The 15,250-nt window shown below is 55.8% G+C and overlaps 1 protein-coding gene across 3 annotated transcripts in view; it reads left to right on the top strand.

Moving 5' to 3' along the window:
- ACSBG2 (acyl-CoA synthetase bubblegum family member 2) overlaps window positions 1–13,633 on the top strand; it is a 28,198-nt gene extending 14,565 nt beyond the window's left edge. For 2 of the 3 annotated variants that reach the window (XM_064175125.1, XM_064175124.1), the window contains exons 6-15: window positions 574–694; window positions 1,814–1,894; window positions 2,670–2,819; window positions 3,757–3,933; window positions 5,164–5,345; window positions 6,648–6,881; window positions 7,660–7,877; window positions 8,645–8,784; window positions 9,623–9,869; window positions 11,686–13,633. In XM_064175125.1, coding sequence (XP_064031195.1) covers window positions 574–694; window positions 1,814–1,894; window positions 2,670–2,819; window positions 3,757–3,933; window positions 5,164–5,345; window positions 6,648–6,881; window positions 7,660–7,877; window positions 8,645–8,784; window positions 9,623–9,869; window positions 11,686–11,795 — 1,660 coding nt within the window. In that variant the 3' untranslated portion in view covers window positions 11,796–13,633. The remainder of the gene's footprint in view (window positions 1–573; window positions 695–1,813; window positions 1,895–2,669; window positions 2,820–3,756; window positions 3,934–5,163; window positions 5,346–6,647; window positions 6,882–7,659; window positions 7,878–8,644; window positions 8,785–9,622; window positions 9,870–11,685) is intronic. The other variant, XM_064175126.1, reaches the window with a different exon arrangement.
- The last annotated feature ends 1,617 nt before the right edge of the window (window positions 13,634–15,250 follow it).

Below are 15,250 nucleotides of genomic sequence, written 5' to 3' on the forward strand. Positions count from 1 at the left end.
CCACAGCTCCTTTAGCTCTTGCTGGGGATTGCTCAGGTCCCTTCTGGGGCTGCTCCTCTGTAGGCTCCACAGCCCCAGGGCTCAGCCTTAGCTCCTCAAAGGTGTTCTTGTCCCTAAATCATTCTCATAGCCCCAAAGGTCCTTCCTTGCTGATACAAAGAATGCTCTCAGGGAATCACTTTGAGCATCACTGGGAAGAGTCTGGTCCCATCTTCTTGCCCCCCACCCTTTAGCTCTGCCAGCACTGGATTTTGATAGCTTCCTTCCATGTCCCCTCACACCAAGCTGGCACTTCCCAAGCCCAGCACAGAACCTCCACTCATTTCCTGGGTGTTTTCAGACTCACTGTGCCCTTGGGCAGCCAGATCTAGTTGGAGGTGTCCTTGCTGAATGCCAAGATGCCCTTTGGGGGTCCCTTCCAAGCCATTGCCACCTGTGAATCTGTTCCTTCCCCAGGTTGAACACCTGAAGTGCCTGATTTTTTTTTCCCCAGTGGCTTTGCTTATCCTCTAATTCTGTGACTTTTGCTTTTGTTTTGGGTTGTTTGGGGTTTTTTTTTTGTCCCTTTTGCAGTGGATTTGCTGTTGGCATCTACACCACAAACTCTCCTGAGGCCTGTCACTATGTAGCAGACAACTGCAGTGCCAACGTCCTGGTGGTGGAAAACCATAAACAGCTGCAGAAGATCTTGGAAGTAAATACATTGCTTAATGGCTTGGGGTTAGAGCATCCCACAGGCAGCTGGGGGAGGGAAAGTCCTCAAGGTAATGCTTCAGGGTGAACAAAGAGGTCTTCAAGGCCAAGCTCATGACATTCAACAAGGCCAAGTGTAAGGTCCTGCAGCTGGCTGGGCACAATCCCAAGCACAGCTCCAGGCTGGGTGGGGAATGGCTGAGAGCAGCCCTGAGGAACAGGCCCTGGGGGTCTGGGGTGAGGAAAAGCTCCACAGGAGCCTGCAGGGTGAGTGCAGCCCAGACACAACCCTGTGCTGGGCTGCAGCCAGAGCAGTGTGGGCAGCAGGGCCAGGGAGGGGATTCTGCCCCTTGGCTCTGCTCTCCTCAGGCCCCTCCTGGGGTCCTGGGTGCAGTTCTGGAGCCCCCAGCACAAGCAGGACATGGAAGTGTTGGAGCCAGTGCAGAGAGGGGCTACAAAGATGCTGAGAGGGCTGCAGCAGCTCTGCTCTGAGCACAGGCTGAGAGAGTTGGGGCTCTGGAGAAGGCTTGGAGGAGACCTTGGAGTGGCCTTGCAGGATCTGAAGGGGGCTCCAGGAGGGCTGGGGAGGGACTATTGACAAGGGCTTGGAATGAGAGGGAGAGGATGAATGGGTTTGGAGTGGCAGAGGGGAGATTGAAAGTGGATGTTAGGAAGAAGTTGTTCAGCATGAGGGTGGTGAGAGACTGGCAGGGGTTGCCCAAGAGGGTGGTGGCAGCCTCATTCCTGGAGGTGTTTAAGGCCAGGCTGGCTGAGGCTGTGTGCAGCCTGCTCTAGGGTAGGGTGTCCCTGCCCATGGCAGGGGAGTTGGCACTGCCTGCTCCTTGTGGCCCCAACCCTGACTGATTCTATGGAGAGTCACTGGTGCTCAGTGGTGGTTCCCCAGCACAGCCTGAAAGCCAAGATGAAGAGCTGAGCATCCCCATGGTTGTCTGGCAGCATCCCAGTCCAAATGGTTGCTGTGCCTGGTGAGGCTTCTCCCTTCCCAGTAAGGCAAATGGGATTGTCCAGGCAAGCAGCAGCACATGGCACTGGTGGGATTCATAGTCTGAAGAGGGCCAAGCAGGGTTGTCCTCTCCTCACATCTCCACTTCCAACACAGATTCAGCACAAGCTACCTCATCTGAAGGCCATTGTCCAGTATGGAGAAGAGCTGAAAGAGAGGAGACCCAACCTCTACTCTGTAAGTCCTGGGCACCTCAAGGGCCTGACCTCTGGTGGCTTGCAAGTGACCATCAGCCTCCATGGGGCTGTCCTGTTGGCATTACTGAGGCCTTGCCTTGCCTGCCTGACCTCTGTCAGCTGGTGGCTTGCAAGTGACCATCAGCCCCCACAGGGCTGTCCTGTTGGCATTACTGAGGCCTTGCCTTGCCTGCCTGACCTCTGTCAGCTGGTGGCTTGCAAGTGACCATCAGCCCCCACAGGGCTGTCCTGTTGGCATTACTGAGTCCTTGCCTTGCCTGCCTGACCTCTGTCAGCTGGTGGCTTGCAAGTGACCATCAGCCCCCACAGGGCTGTCCTGTTGGCATTACTGAGTCCTTGCCCTGCCTGCCTGACCTCTGTCAGCTGGTGGCTTGCAAGTGACCATCCATGGGGCTGTCCTGTTGGCATTACTGAGTCCTTGCCTTGCCTCACTGGGGCAGCAGATGTTCTTCAGACCTTGCTAATCCCTGTTGCAAGGGAGGGTGTTAGCATTGCTGACCTCTGCAGGGCAGCCTTGGGCTCCAGTTTGGCAATCCCAGTGGTTGCAACAGCCCTTCCTTGGGCTGGATCCTGCTCCTCTCCTCTGGCTGCCACGGTGAGAAGAGCATGAGGCTGATGGTGCAAACCCCTTCTAGATGCTGCCCAGGGGGCTGGGTGCAGGATGCAGTTTTCCTTCTCTTCAGCTGTAGCAAAGGGTTGAGTTTCACACCTGAGTGATGCTCCACAAAGTGACTGAGGTCTTCTTCTGTGCCCAGTGGAGTGAGTTCATGGAGCTGGGCAAGGACGTTGCAGATGCTCAGCTCCAGGAGGTCATCGCCTCGCAGAAGCCGAACCAGTGCTGCACACTCATCTACACCTCGGGGACCACAGGGCAGCCCAAGGGAGTGATGCTCAGCCATGACAATGTGAGTCCCTCTGTGGGCAGCTGTCCCCTTGCTGGCATCGGGTGGGGGCCGAGGGAGGGCACGGAGAGGTGGCAGGAGGTGGATTTCACAGTGTCACAGTATCATCAGGGTTGGAAGAGACCTCACAGATCATCCAACCCTTTAGCACAGAGCTCAAGGCCAGACCATGGCACCAAGTGCCACGTCCAGTCCTGCCTTGAACAGCTCCAGGGACGGCGACTCCACCACCTCCCCGGGCAGCCCATTCCAGTGTCCAATGACTCTCTCAGGGAAGAACTTTCTCCTCACCTCCAGCCTAAATCTCCCCTGGCACAGCCTGAGGCTGTGTCCTCTCGTTCTGGTGCTGGCCACCTGAGAGAAGAGAGCAACCTCCTCCTGGCCACAACCTCCCCTCAGGTAGTTGTAGACAGCAATGAGGTCTCCCCTGAGCCTCCTCTTCTCCAGGCTAACCAATCCCAGCTCCCTCAGCCTCTCCTCGTAGGGCTGTGCTCAAGGCCTCTCCCCAGCCTCGTTGCCCTTCTCTGGACACGCTCAAGCATCTCAATGTCCCTCCTAAACTGGGGGGCCCAGAACTGAACACAGCACTCAAGGTGAGGTCTAACCAGTGCAGAGCACAGGGGCAGAATGACCTCCCTGCTCCTGCTGGCCACACCATTGCTGATGCAGGCCAGGATGCCACTGGCTCTCTTGGCCACCTGGGCACACTGCTGCCTCATGCTCAGGCAGGTATCAATCAGCACCCCCAGATCCCTCTCTGTCTGGCTGAGGGCTGCGGCTTGGTGCTGCCCTGGCTGAGGACTCGAGGATCTTAAAGGTCTCTTCCACCCAAAGCAGTTCTGTGCCCGGGGTGAAGGGCTCGGGACGCTGCCGTCTCTCTGTGCGAGCTGTGCCGCTCCCGGGCGCTGCCGCTGAGCGCTGCTGTGGCTTCCTCCGGCAGCTGACCTGGACGGCAGCGGCGGCAGGAGCGTTCCTCATGCTGACGGAGGCGCCGGAGCGGCAGGAGGCTGTGGTCAGCTACCTGCCCCTCAGCCACATCGCCGCGCAGATGTGCGACATTTGGTCTGCCATGACCTTCGGCGCGCAGATCTTCTTCGCTCAGCCGGATGCGCTGAAGGTACCGCGGAGGAGCAGATCCTGCGCCCGGCTGGGGGCTGCTGGGGGGCCTGGGGGTGCTTCGAAGGCTCCGGCCGGGCTGCGGCGCCCCCTGGTGGGGCCTGACCTGGCTGCGGCACCCTCCGTGGTGGGGCTGGTTTCATAGAATCAGGCAGGTTGGAAGAGAGCTCCAAGCTCAGACAGCACAACCCAGCACCCAGCCCTGCCCAGCCACCAGCCCATGGCACTCAGTGCCCCAGCCAGGCTTGGCTTCAACACCTCCAGCCACAGCCACTCCACCACCTCCCTGGGCAGCCCATTCCAGTGCCAATCACTCTCTCTGCCAACAACTTCCTCCTCACATCCAGCCTCAACCTGCACTGCCACAGCTTCAGCCTGGGTCCCCTTCTTCTGTTGCTGGCTGCCTGGCAGCAGAGCCCAACCCCACCTGGCTACAGCCTCCCTGCAGGCAGCTGCAGGCAGCAATCAGCTCTGCCCTGAGCCTCCTCTGCTGCAGGCTGCACCCCCCCAGCTCCCTCAGCCTCTCCTCACAGGGCTGTGCTCCAGGCCCCTCCCCAGCCTTGCTGCCCTTCTCCAAACACCTTCCAGCACCTCAACATCTCTCTTGAATTGAGGGGCCCAGAACTGGACACACAACTCCAGGGCTGGCCTGAGCAGTGCTGAGCACAGGGGCACAAGAACCTCCCTTGTCCTGCTGCCCACACTGCTCCTGAGCCAGCCCAGGATGCCATTGGCTCTGCTGCCCACCTGGGCACTGCTGCCTCCTCTTCAGCCTACTATCTGTCAGTACCCCCAGGTCCCTTTCCTCCTGGCTGCTCTCAGCCACTCTGGCCCCAGCCTGTAGTGCTGCTTGGGGTTGTTGTGGCCAAAGTGCAGAACCTGCCCTTGGCCTTGTTCAGTCTCATCCCTTGGCCTCTGCCCACCCATGCAGCCTGGCCAGGTCCCTCTGCAGGGCTCTGCTACTTTCCAACAGATCAACCCCTGCTCCTAGCTTGGTTGACTGGATAGGGCTGGGTGCTAGGTTGGACTGGATGAGCTTGGAGGTCTCTTTCAACCTGGTTGATTCTGTGATGCTGGTATCATCCAGTGCTGCTTTGCTGCAGCTTGGCAGCAGTGGTGCTTGGCTCTGCAGCTGACAATGAGCAGCTCCTCACGACTGATGCCCAAGCCTTAGGTCTTCACTGAAGCCTCCAGTGAAGCACTCCTGAAAGCTGTTTCCTTCTGCACTCAGGGCAGCTTGGTGGACACGCTGAGGGAGGTGAGGCCAACTGCTTTCTTGGGAGTTCCTCGGGTCTGGGAGAAGATGGAGGAGAAGATGAAATCCATAGGGGCAAAGTCCTCAACGCTCCGAAGGAAAGTGGCGACCTGGGCCAAGGGAGTTGGGCTGCAGACAAACCTGAAGTGGATGAATGGGTAGGTGTGAAGGTGAGGGGTGTTAGGGATGTCAGAACTTCACTGGCAGCTCAGGGGTTGCATCTCCTGACTGCTTATGGACGGTCAAAGCCAGATGGGGTTGAACCAGAGGGTGAGCAGCAAGGGCTGGGGGTGGTGGAAATAGAACCACAGAATTGTTTGGCTTGGAAAAGACCTTTAAGGTTCCCAGAATGGGTTGGGTTGGAAGGGACCTTAAAGATCTCTTCCAAGAGTCCAGGTTGGGTGAGGCCTTGAGTGACCTGTTCTAGTGGGAGGGTTGGAGTTGGATAATCCTTGAGGTCCCTTCCAACCTAAACCATTCTATCTCACCTGATTCCAACTCCCCTGTCACCAGTCCAGGATGCTCAAGGCCTCATCCAACCTGGCCTTGAACACCTCCAGAGAGGGGGAATCCCCAACCTCCCTGGGCAGCCTGTTCCACTGTCTCCCTCCCCTCACTGTCAACAGTTTCTTCCTCATCTCCATTCTCAGTGTCCCCTGTCCCAGCTCAAAACCATTGTCCCTCATCCTGGCACTCCCAGCCCTTGTGGCAATTCCCTCCCCAGCTCTCCTGTAGCTCCCTTCAGGTGCTGGAAGGCTGCTCCCCAGAGCTTTCAGGTTGGCCATGAGGAACAATTTCCTCCTCCAAAGGGTTGCCAAGCCTTGGCCCAGGCAGCCCAGGGCAGTGGTGGAGTCCCCATTCCTGGAGGGGTTACAACTACCTGCAGGGAGGCTGTAGCCAGGTAGGGGTTGATCTCTTCTCCCAGGCAACCCAGCACCAGAACAAGGGGACACAGGCTCAAGTTGTGCTGGGGGAGGTCTAGGCTGGATGTTAGGAGGGAGTTGTTGGCAGAGAGAGTGATTGGCATCAGAATGGGCTGCCCAGGGAGGTGGTGGAATTGCTGTCCCTGGGGCACTGGAAGACTGGATGGGGCACTTAGTGCCATGGTTGAGGTGATTGGCTAGGGCTGGGGGATAGGTTGGACTGGCTGAGCTTGGAGCTCTCTTCCAACCTCCTTGATCCTATGAAAGCCCTGGAGATGTGGTGCTGAGGGCCACGGTTTGGTGGTGCCCTGGCAGTGCCCACCCAGTCCAACCATTCTCTCCCTCTCTCAAGCCTGATGCTAAACCATAGCCCTCAGCACCGCATCTCTGTGGCGTCTCAACTCCTCCAGGGACTGGGGGTTCACCCACCCATCCCAGCAATCCCTCTGCTTCTGGAATAACCTAACCTTGGTCAACAGTACTGGGAAGAAGGGAGGCAAGTCCTGAGAAGTGACTGAGACCCTTCCTGCCCTGCAGCTCGTCCGAAGTGCCCATGAACTTCCGCCTGGCCAGGCACTTGGTGTACAGGAAGGTGCGGAAGGCTCTGGGGCTGGAGAGGTGCACAAAGTGCTACACAGGAGCTGCTCCCATCACCAGAGAGACCCTGGAGTTCTTCCTGAGCCTCAACATTCCTCTCTTTGAGCTCTATGGCATGAGTGAGAGCTCTGGGCCTCACACCATCTCCCTGCCTCACGCCTTCAAGCTAACCAGGTAAACCTGCAGTCCTGCATCCAGCTCTGGAGCCCTGGGCCAAGAGGGCTGTGGAGGTGCTGGAGAGTGTCCAGAGCAGGGCCAGGAGGATGCTCAGAGGCTGCAGCAGCTCTGCTGTGAGCACAGCCTGAAAGAGTTGGGGCTGTGCAGGCTGGAGCAGAGGAGGCTCCCAGGTGACCTTCTGGTGGCCTGCCAGGGTCTGAAGGGGGCTGCAAAAAAGCTGGGGAGGGACTTTGGAGGCTGTGAGGGAGTGGCAGGAGTGGGGGGAATGGAGCAGAGCTGGAGGTGGGGAGAGTGAGGCTGGAGGGGAGGAGGAAGTTGTTGAGCATGAGAGTGGTGAGAGCCTGGCAGGGGTTGCCCAGGGAGGTGGTTGAGGCCCCATGGCTGGAGGTATTTTGAGGCCAGGCTGGCTGAGGCTGTGTGCAGCCTGCTCTAGGGTAGGGTGTCCCTGGGCATGGCAGCTTCTGCTGTAACAGAACAAGGGGACACAGTCTTAGGTTGTGCCAGGGGAGGTCTGGGCTGGATGTGAGGAGGAAGTTGCTGTCAGAGAGAGTGATTGGCACTGGAATGGGCTGCTCAGGGAGGTGGTGGAGTGGCTGTGGCTGGAGGTGTTGAAGCCAAGCCTGGCTGGGGCACTGAGTGCCATGGTCTGGTGACTGGCCAGGGCTGGGAGCTCTCTTCCACCCTGCTTGCTTCTATGAACCTCATCTTTTCCTCAGCTTGTGGAGAGGTTTGGGTTTTTTGAGTGCCCTGGGCTTGTGCTTCTGCTCTCTTGAAGCTGTGGAAAGGAAGTGACAGGCTGCAGGACTCTGATCAACAAACCAGACAGAGATGGCACTGGGGAGATCTGCTTCTCAGGGAGGCACATCTTCATGGGCTACCTGAACATGGAGGAGAAAACCAGGGAGGCAATTGATGAAGATGGCTGGCTGCACTCAGGAGACCTTGGCAGGCATGACAAGGATGGATTCCTCTACATCACAGGCAGGATTAAAGGTATTCAGTAATGAAATCTCCTGGGTTTGCTGTCCTGAGGTTGCACAGCACTGGGACACGTTGCCTTCAGACCCAGAAGAACATTCCAGTGTGAATGTGGCTGCAGGGTGTCCTGCCACTGTGTGTGTGATAGGACCTGACCTCTGAAACCTCTGTTTGCAGCCTCTGATTTCAGAAGCAGCACCTAAAGCTTTGTTGGCTGTTTGATGGTGCTGGACCTGCCCAGGGCATCCTGCCCCAGGTCCCTCCAGTTTCAGGCAGCTGCTTTGGTGAACCTGTGAGAGAAAAGAGCAGCTTAGTACTGTTGTGGGAAGGGCTTGCAGCAACCTCGTTCTTGGGACACCACTTTGACCAACCCCAAAACAAATCCAGCTTAGTGCAAGACTTCAACCGTCAGAAAGAGATTAAAAGGTCAGGCAAAGGAGCTGCTGGAGGAGGTCTCTGAAAGCCAGCTGGGAGAGGCAGGTTCTCTGTGCTGGGTGATGTTAAGAGCTTGGCTTTGCTTCAGCCAAGTTGGTCCTTCACAAAACCACCCAGTCCCAGCATGGGTGGAAGTTGGATGTGACCTCTGGAGGTCCTTCAGCCTTCTCTCTCCAGGCTGAGCAGCCCTGACCTTTGTAGCCTGTCCCCAGAGAGGCACTCCAGATGTTGAGGTACAGATTCACCATTTGACCTGGCAGACACCAAGGAGCTCTGAAGTGCTTTCAGACTGTGAAGGGGCAGGAGTAAAGCTCTCAAGTGTTAACCAAGATCTGACTCTATTCCAGAGCTGATCATCACTGCTGGAGGTGAGAACGTTCCCCCTGTCCCCATCGAGGATGCTGTGAAGGATGCTGTGCCCATCATCAGCAATGCCATGCTGGTGGGAGACAAAGCAAAATTCCTTGCTATGCTGCTAACATTGAAGGTAAAGAGGATGGGAGTCCACCTGTGGTGCTGAAGGGTTTGGATTCCACACAGTTCCAGGGTCTCCTAGAGGCAGTGTGGAGTAGGAGCTGCTGTAGCTGAGTTGGAACTGGACAGAACTAGGAGCATTGAAGGGCCATGAGGATGATCAGAGGCCTGGAGCACCTCTGCTATGGGGACAGGCTGGGAGAGTTGGGGCTGCTCAGCCTGGGGAAGAAAGGGCTCCAGAAAGACTTTAGAGTAGGAGCTGCTGTAGCTGAGTTGGAACTGGACAGAACTAGGAGCACTGAAGGGCCGTGAGGATGATCAGAGGCCTGGAGCACCTCTGCTATGAGGACAGCCTGGAGAAGAGAGGGCTCCAGGCAGACCTTAGAGCAGTCTTTCACTACCTGAAAGGGCTCCAGGAGAGCTGGGGAGGGACTTGTGGCAAGGGCTGGGAGTGCCAGGATGAGGGACAATGGCTGTGAGCTGGGAGAGGGGAGAGTGAGAGTGGAGAGGAGGAGGTTGTTGTTGCTAGTGGGGGTGGGGAGAGACTGACACAGGTTGCCCAGGGAGGGGCATTGAAAAAGAAAGGATCCACTTGGGATAGCAAAGGAGAGATCTGGGAGATGAGCTCTGGAGCCAGCTTGCTCCTTGGCATTGAGAGAGCTGAAGGAGCTTCCAGCTGCATGAAGCTGAGGTGTGGAGTGGTGGCTGGCACCAAGTGGCTGAACACTGCAGTGGTTGGTTCCATGGACAATTGGCACTGGGGTGGGAAGGAGCTGCAGTGGCTTCCTGGGGCTGCTGAGGCTCCTTGGAGTGAAGCAGCTTGAAGTGACCTGTTTGGGTTTGCCTTGCAGTGCAATGTGGACACAGAAACAGGGGAGCCAGGAGATGACCTCACCCCAGAAGCCATCGAGTACTGCCAGAAGCTGGGCAGCAAGGCCACCAAAGTCTCTGAGGTCCTCAGCAGCAGAGACAAAGCCATCTATGGAGCCATCCAGAAGGGCATCTCTGCTGTCAATGAGAGAGCTGTCTCCAATGCCCAGAAGGTCCAGAAGTGGGTCCTGCTGGAGAAGGATTTCTCTCTCTTTGGTGGAGAGCTTGGTGAGTGCTGGGTAGGGAGGGACTGGGGGTTGCCTTGGCACCCCTCCCTTGGATACTGAACCAGGGCCCTCAGAGGCTTTGCTCTGGTGAGACCCCCACCTGCAGCACCATGTCCATGCACCTCTTGTGTTGGTGGCCCCAGAGCTCCAGCCAAGGCCACAAAGATGATCCAAGGGCTGCAGCACCTCTGCTGTGGGGAGAGGCTGGGAGAGTTGAGGCTGTTCAGCCTGGAGAGAAGGCTCTGAGGAGACTTTAGAGCAGCAAGTGAGGCCTTGAGCTGCTGAGTCTAGTTGAGAGGTGTCCCTGCCCTTGGTGGAGAGGTTGGAGTAGATCTCTGAAGTGCAGCCTGAGCCAGTCTAGGATTCAGAATCTGAAGAGAACCTACAGGAGGGGCTGGGGGCAAGGCCTATGTGAGGTGGGGCTAGGGAAGGTGCTGTGTGAGGTGGGGTTGGGGTGACAGGATGAGGGGCAATGGTTTGAAACTCTGCCATGACTGGACTGCAGGGGGGGAGGGGTTGGACTTCAGAGAGCTCCCTCCCAACCCAGACCATTCTGATTCTATTACCTCAAGATTGGACCCAGATGATCCTCGAGGTCCCTTCAGAGAATCCCAGAAACATGCAGGCTGGCAAAGCCCCTCAGGCATCACCAAGTCATAGAATCAGTCAGGGTTGGGAGGGACCACAAGGAGCAGCCAGTTCCAACCCCCCTGCCATGCCCAGGGACACCCTACCCTAGAGCAGGCTCAGCCAGCCTGGCCTTAAACACCTCCAGCCATGGGGCCTCAACCACCTCCCTGGGCAACCCCTGCCAAGCTCTCAACCACTCTCATGCTCAACTTCCAGATGGCCAAGAGAGCCAATGGCATCCTGGCCTGCATCAGGAGCAGTGTGGCCAGTAGGACAAGGGAGGTTATTCTGCCCCTGTGCTCAGCACTGGTCAGGCCACACCTTGAGTGCTGTGTCCAGTTCTGGGCCCCTCAATTCAAGAAAGATGTTGAGGTGCTGGAAGGTGTCCAGAGAAGGGCAACAAAGCTGGTGAGGGGCCTGGAGCACAGCCCTATGAGGAGAGGCTGAGGGAGCTGGGGTTGTTTAGCCTGGAGAAGAGGAGGCTCAGGGGTGATCTTATTACTGTCTACAACTACCTGAAGGGGCATTGTAGCCAGGTGGGGGGTGGCCTCTTCTCCCAGGCAACCAGCAATAGAACAAGGGGACACAGTCTCAAGTTGTGCCAGGGTAGGTCTAGGCTGGATGTTAGGAAGAAGTTCTTCCCAGAGAGAGTGATTGGCATTGGAATGGGCTGCCCAGGGAGGTGGTGGAGGCACCGTCCCTGGGGGTCTTCAAGAAAAGCCTGGATGAGGCACTCAGTGCCATGGTCTGGTTGACTGGATAGGGCTGGGGGATAGGTTGGACTGGATGAGCTTGGAGCTCTCTTCCAACCTGATTGATTCTATGAGCAGTCCAACCTAGAGCCTTACTCTAACATTCCCCTTAAACCATCTCCCTAAGCACCGCATCCAAACCACCATTCAACCACCTCCAGGCTTGGGGACTCCACCACCTCCCTGGGCAACCCCTGCCAAGCTCTCACCACTCTCCTGCTCAACAACTTCCTCCTCATGAGCAGTCCAACCTAGAGCCCTACTCTAACGTTCCCCTTAAACCATCTCCCTAAGCACCACATCCAAACCACCCTTCAACCACCTCCAGGCTTGGGGACTCCACCACCTCCCTGGGCAGCTCATTCCAGTGGCAGCTTGTTCCCAGCTGCCATTCTGTGCTGCTACAAAACCTTCTGCTGCCCTTCCCCTCCACAGGCCCCACCATGAAGCTGAGGAGAGCTGTGGTGGCTCACAAGTACAGAGACCAAATCGCTCAGTTCTACAGCGAGCAGGAGGTGGCCGCGCAGAGCCCGCTGCAGCAGTAGCCCTGTGGCCTGGAGGACAATGTCCCTGCTGTCACCAAGGCTCCCTACAGGAAGGAGAAGAAGTCTTCTGGGTTCTCCTGAAATAAATGGAGGCTTTGGGCAGCAGCATCTCCCCTCCCCACTTCCCCTAACCTGGCCATAGTGTGGCCCTCGTCCTGCAGCGTGGTGACCGTGTCTGTGCTCTCCGTGTCCTGAGATGTTCCTCTCTGTCTCTGCCCTTGGTGGCTTTTGGCCTTTCAGGGTTTGTTTTTGGTGGCTTTTTTTTTTTTTTTCCCTCATACCATCTTTACCTCTTCTGTTCTGAACCAAAGTTTGTTGGGTGTTGGTGGTTTGGTTTAATTTAAAACTCTCCTGAGCCGAATGTAAGAAGCAATCAGCAGCTGCAGCTCCCTCCAGAGGGAAGAGGAACAGAGGTCATGTTCCAGAGGTGTTCTTCCACCCCCACCCTGCCCTCGAGTGCATGTTCAGCTGCATGCTGGTGACATCAGAGTTCTTCTGAGTCTCTGGAACCCCCAGACTGTCTCCAAGAGGACAACTCCTCAGTGCCTGTGCACGCCCTGGCTCGGGGGGGGGTTGTGTGGAGCCTCATCCTTGCTGGCTTTGTGCAATATTTTTGGGTCTGGTTTAGCTGCTTTTTGGAGTTACTCTGAAGCCATCACTGGTGGTGTCCAACCAGCATCCACCTGGCCTGTCTTCTGAGAAGGGTTTTTCCACACAGAGATTGTTTTATTTGGCTGTGGTCTGGCTGTAGTCTAACAGCCATAGAAATGGTGGCTGGGAAGTGTCCTGGAGCTCCAGGGGAGTGTCCTGGAGCTCCAGGGGAGTGTCCTGGAGCTCCAGGGAAGTGTCCTGGAGCTCCAGGGAAGTGTTGTGGAGCTCTCCAGAGTGGTGAGGTTTGGCTTGATTGAAGCTCTGTAGCTGTGCTTGTAGAGAGAGGAGATGTGGTAGGAACTCAGGAGCTCGAAGGCTGCTTCTGGAGGTCTCTGATCAACTCCTCCAGCAGATGCAAAGCTCCTTTGCACTGAAGGCAGGACACAGAGGGCAGCCTTCTCCAGTGCTGGGAGCTCTTGAAGGTCTCTCCTAAATGGTTCTACAAGGTCCAAAGCCTGCAGGGATCCTTTCATCCTGAAGGATTTTGCTTCTAAAAATGGCTTGGTTGAAACTAGGAACCATGAGTGTGAAAAGTCAGCATCACAGATCCACTGTGGGTGGAGAAGACCTTCAAGATCCTCCAGTCCAACCATTCTCTGCCTCTGCCAAGGCTGGGGCTAAGCCATGGCCCTCAGCACCACAGCTCTGCAGCATTTCAACTCCTCCAGAGGTAGGGATTCAGCCACCTGCCTGGGCCAGGTTTATGGAACCTTTGCAGTGAAGAAGTTTCTTCTGATGTCCAACCTAAACCTCTGCTGGGACAACTTGAGGTCATTTCCTCCAATGCAACAAACAGCTGCACCCCTTGATTCTGAGCAGTGCCTCTCAGAGGCAAAAGAAGAGGAGCAGAGCTGGTGGGGGGCGTGGAGGCATCAACAGTGCAAGGTCAGGGCAGTGCTGCCCCTCCAGCACTGTTTGCTGTTGAACCCTCACAGTGCTGGGCAGCAGCAGTACCTGGAGCTGGGCACTTTGGGGAGGCTTCAAGCTGAAAACCTCCTTTCTGCCCAGGGCTGAGTGAAATTCCTCTTGCAGGAGTGGCCTCAGCACCTGGAGGGAGGCCAAAGCTCCCTGCTAAGTGCTGCTGGGCTGCTGCCCATGTTTGTGCTCTGAGCTGTGTGGAGCTGGAAGGTCTCTAGGGGCCAGGAAATGCTGAATAAAACTCTGCAGTTTGTGTCCCAATGTTTCAAGGAGTCCTGCTTGAGTGACTTGGAGCTGAAGCCAGGGGCCAGGGGAAAGCAGAAAGGTTCACTTCTGTTAGCAGAGGGGGAGGCAACTCTGTGAGCATCAGAGCCATAGAATGGGTTGGGTTGGAAGGGACCTTCAAGATCATTCACTGCCAAACCCTTGCCATGGGCAGGGAAAGGTTGCTCAGGGCCTCATCTAGCCTAGCCTTGAACACCTCCAGGGAGGTTGTGGAGCACAGAAGCACCCAATGTGATCTTTGATCACATTGGGTGCTTCTGTGCTCCACAACCTCCCTGGGCAACCTGTGCCAGGGTCTCACCACCCTCAACCTGTGCCAGGGTCTCACCACCCTCAACCTGTGCCAGTGTCTTACCACCTCCAACCTGTGCCAGTGTCTTACCCCCCTCAACCTGTGCCAGTCTCTCACCCCCCTCAACCTGTGCCAGTCTCTCACCACCCTCCCTGGCAACAACTTCTTCCTCCCCTCCACTCTCCATCTCCCCTCTCCCACATCCAAACCATTGTCTTTTCATCCTGTCACTCCTAACCCTTGTCACAAGTCCCTCTCCACCTCTCAGCCCTCTGAGGCTGCTCTAAGCCCTCCCCACAATTTTTCTTGCCCTCTAAAAGGCAAAAGTGAAGCAATTCCTGAGGGGGGGGGGAAAAAAAACCTCAACCCAAATCCCAACTCCTTTTTTAACCCTTTTGCTTTTCCTTCCTGCATGCTCCTGGCAGAACCCCAAAGCTCCTTCTTGAAGGGGGGGGGGAAAAATCCTTTCTGCTCCCTGTGGAGAAGCAACACAAAGCAACTCAAAAAGGAGGAAAGAAAAGAGGAAAAGGCAAAAAAAAAAACCAACCCCAAACCCATTTGAAATTTTTACTTTTCCATCTTTATTTCACTTTTTTTTTTTCCTCATTTTCCTAGAAAATTTCCTCCAAAGTTCCACAAATTTTCAACTCCCTTCCCCCCCCCCCCCCTCCCCTCCCCTCCCCCCAAAAAAAAAAGGCAGCACAAAAAAAAAAAAAAAGGCTTTAAAATTCAGGACAAACAATCCTGGGATTGGATTTTTTTTGTCTATTACAAAGATGATTTTTTTTTTCCTTTGCTGTAGTTTTCATTATTTTTTTTTCCCCTTGGATGTTTTTAAAGTCTTGGGACCAGTTGGAAGCTTTTGGGTTTGTTTTCTTTTTTTCCCCCCCCCCCCCTTTTAACCACAGCTGAATGGAAAGGGGGGGGAAAAAAAAACCCATTCCTGATCCCAACACAACTTTGTTACAATCCTCAAGCCTAGGAGGTATTTAATACCTCAGGCTCTAGGCAGAGAGACAAACACACACAGAGAGATAAGAGAGGGGAAGGGAGGGAAGGGGGGGGGAAAAAAGCAGTTAGAAAGTGAAGTACTTTACTTAATTCTTCCTCTTTTCAGGAGTGCAAACTCATCTTGGTTCAGTTTGTTGTTTGTTTTTGTTTCCTTTGATGGCTCCTTTTGTGCCCAACCCCTCCCTCCTCTTCCTCCCCTAACCCCTTCTAAGAATGGTTTAGGTTGGAAGGGACCTCAAGGATCAGTCAGCTCCAAACCCCCCCCCGCTGTAAGCAAGGACAGCTCCCACTAGAGCAG

This window comes from Pogoniulus pusillus, chromosome 41 (genome assembly GCF_015220805.1).
Source record: "Pogoniulus pusillus isolate bPogPus1 chromosome 41, bPogPus1.pri, whole genome shotgun sequence".
NCBI lineage: Eukaryota > Metazoa > Chordata > Aves > Piciformes > Lybiidae > Pogoniulus > Pogoniulus pusillus.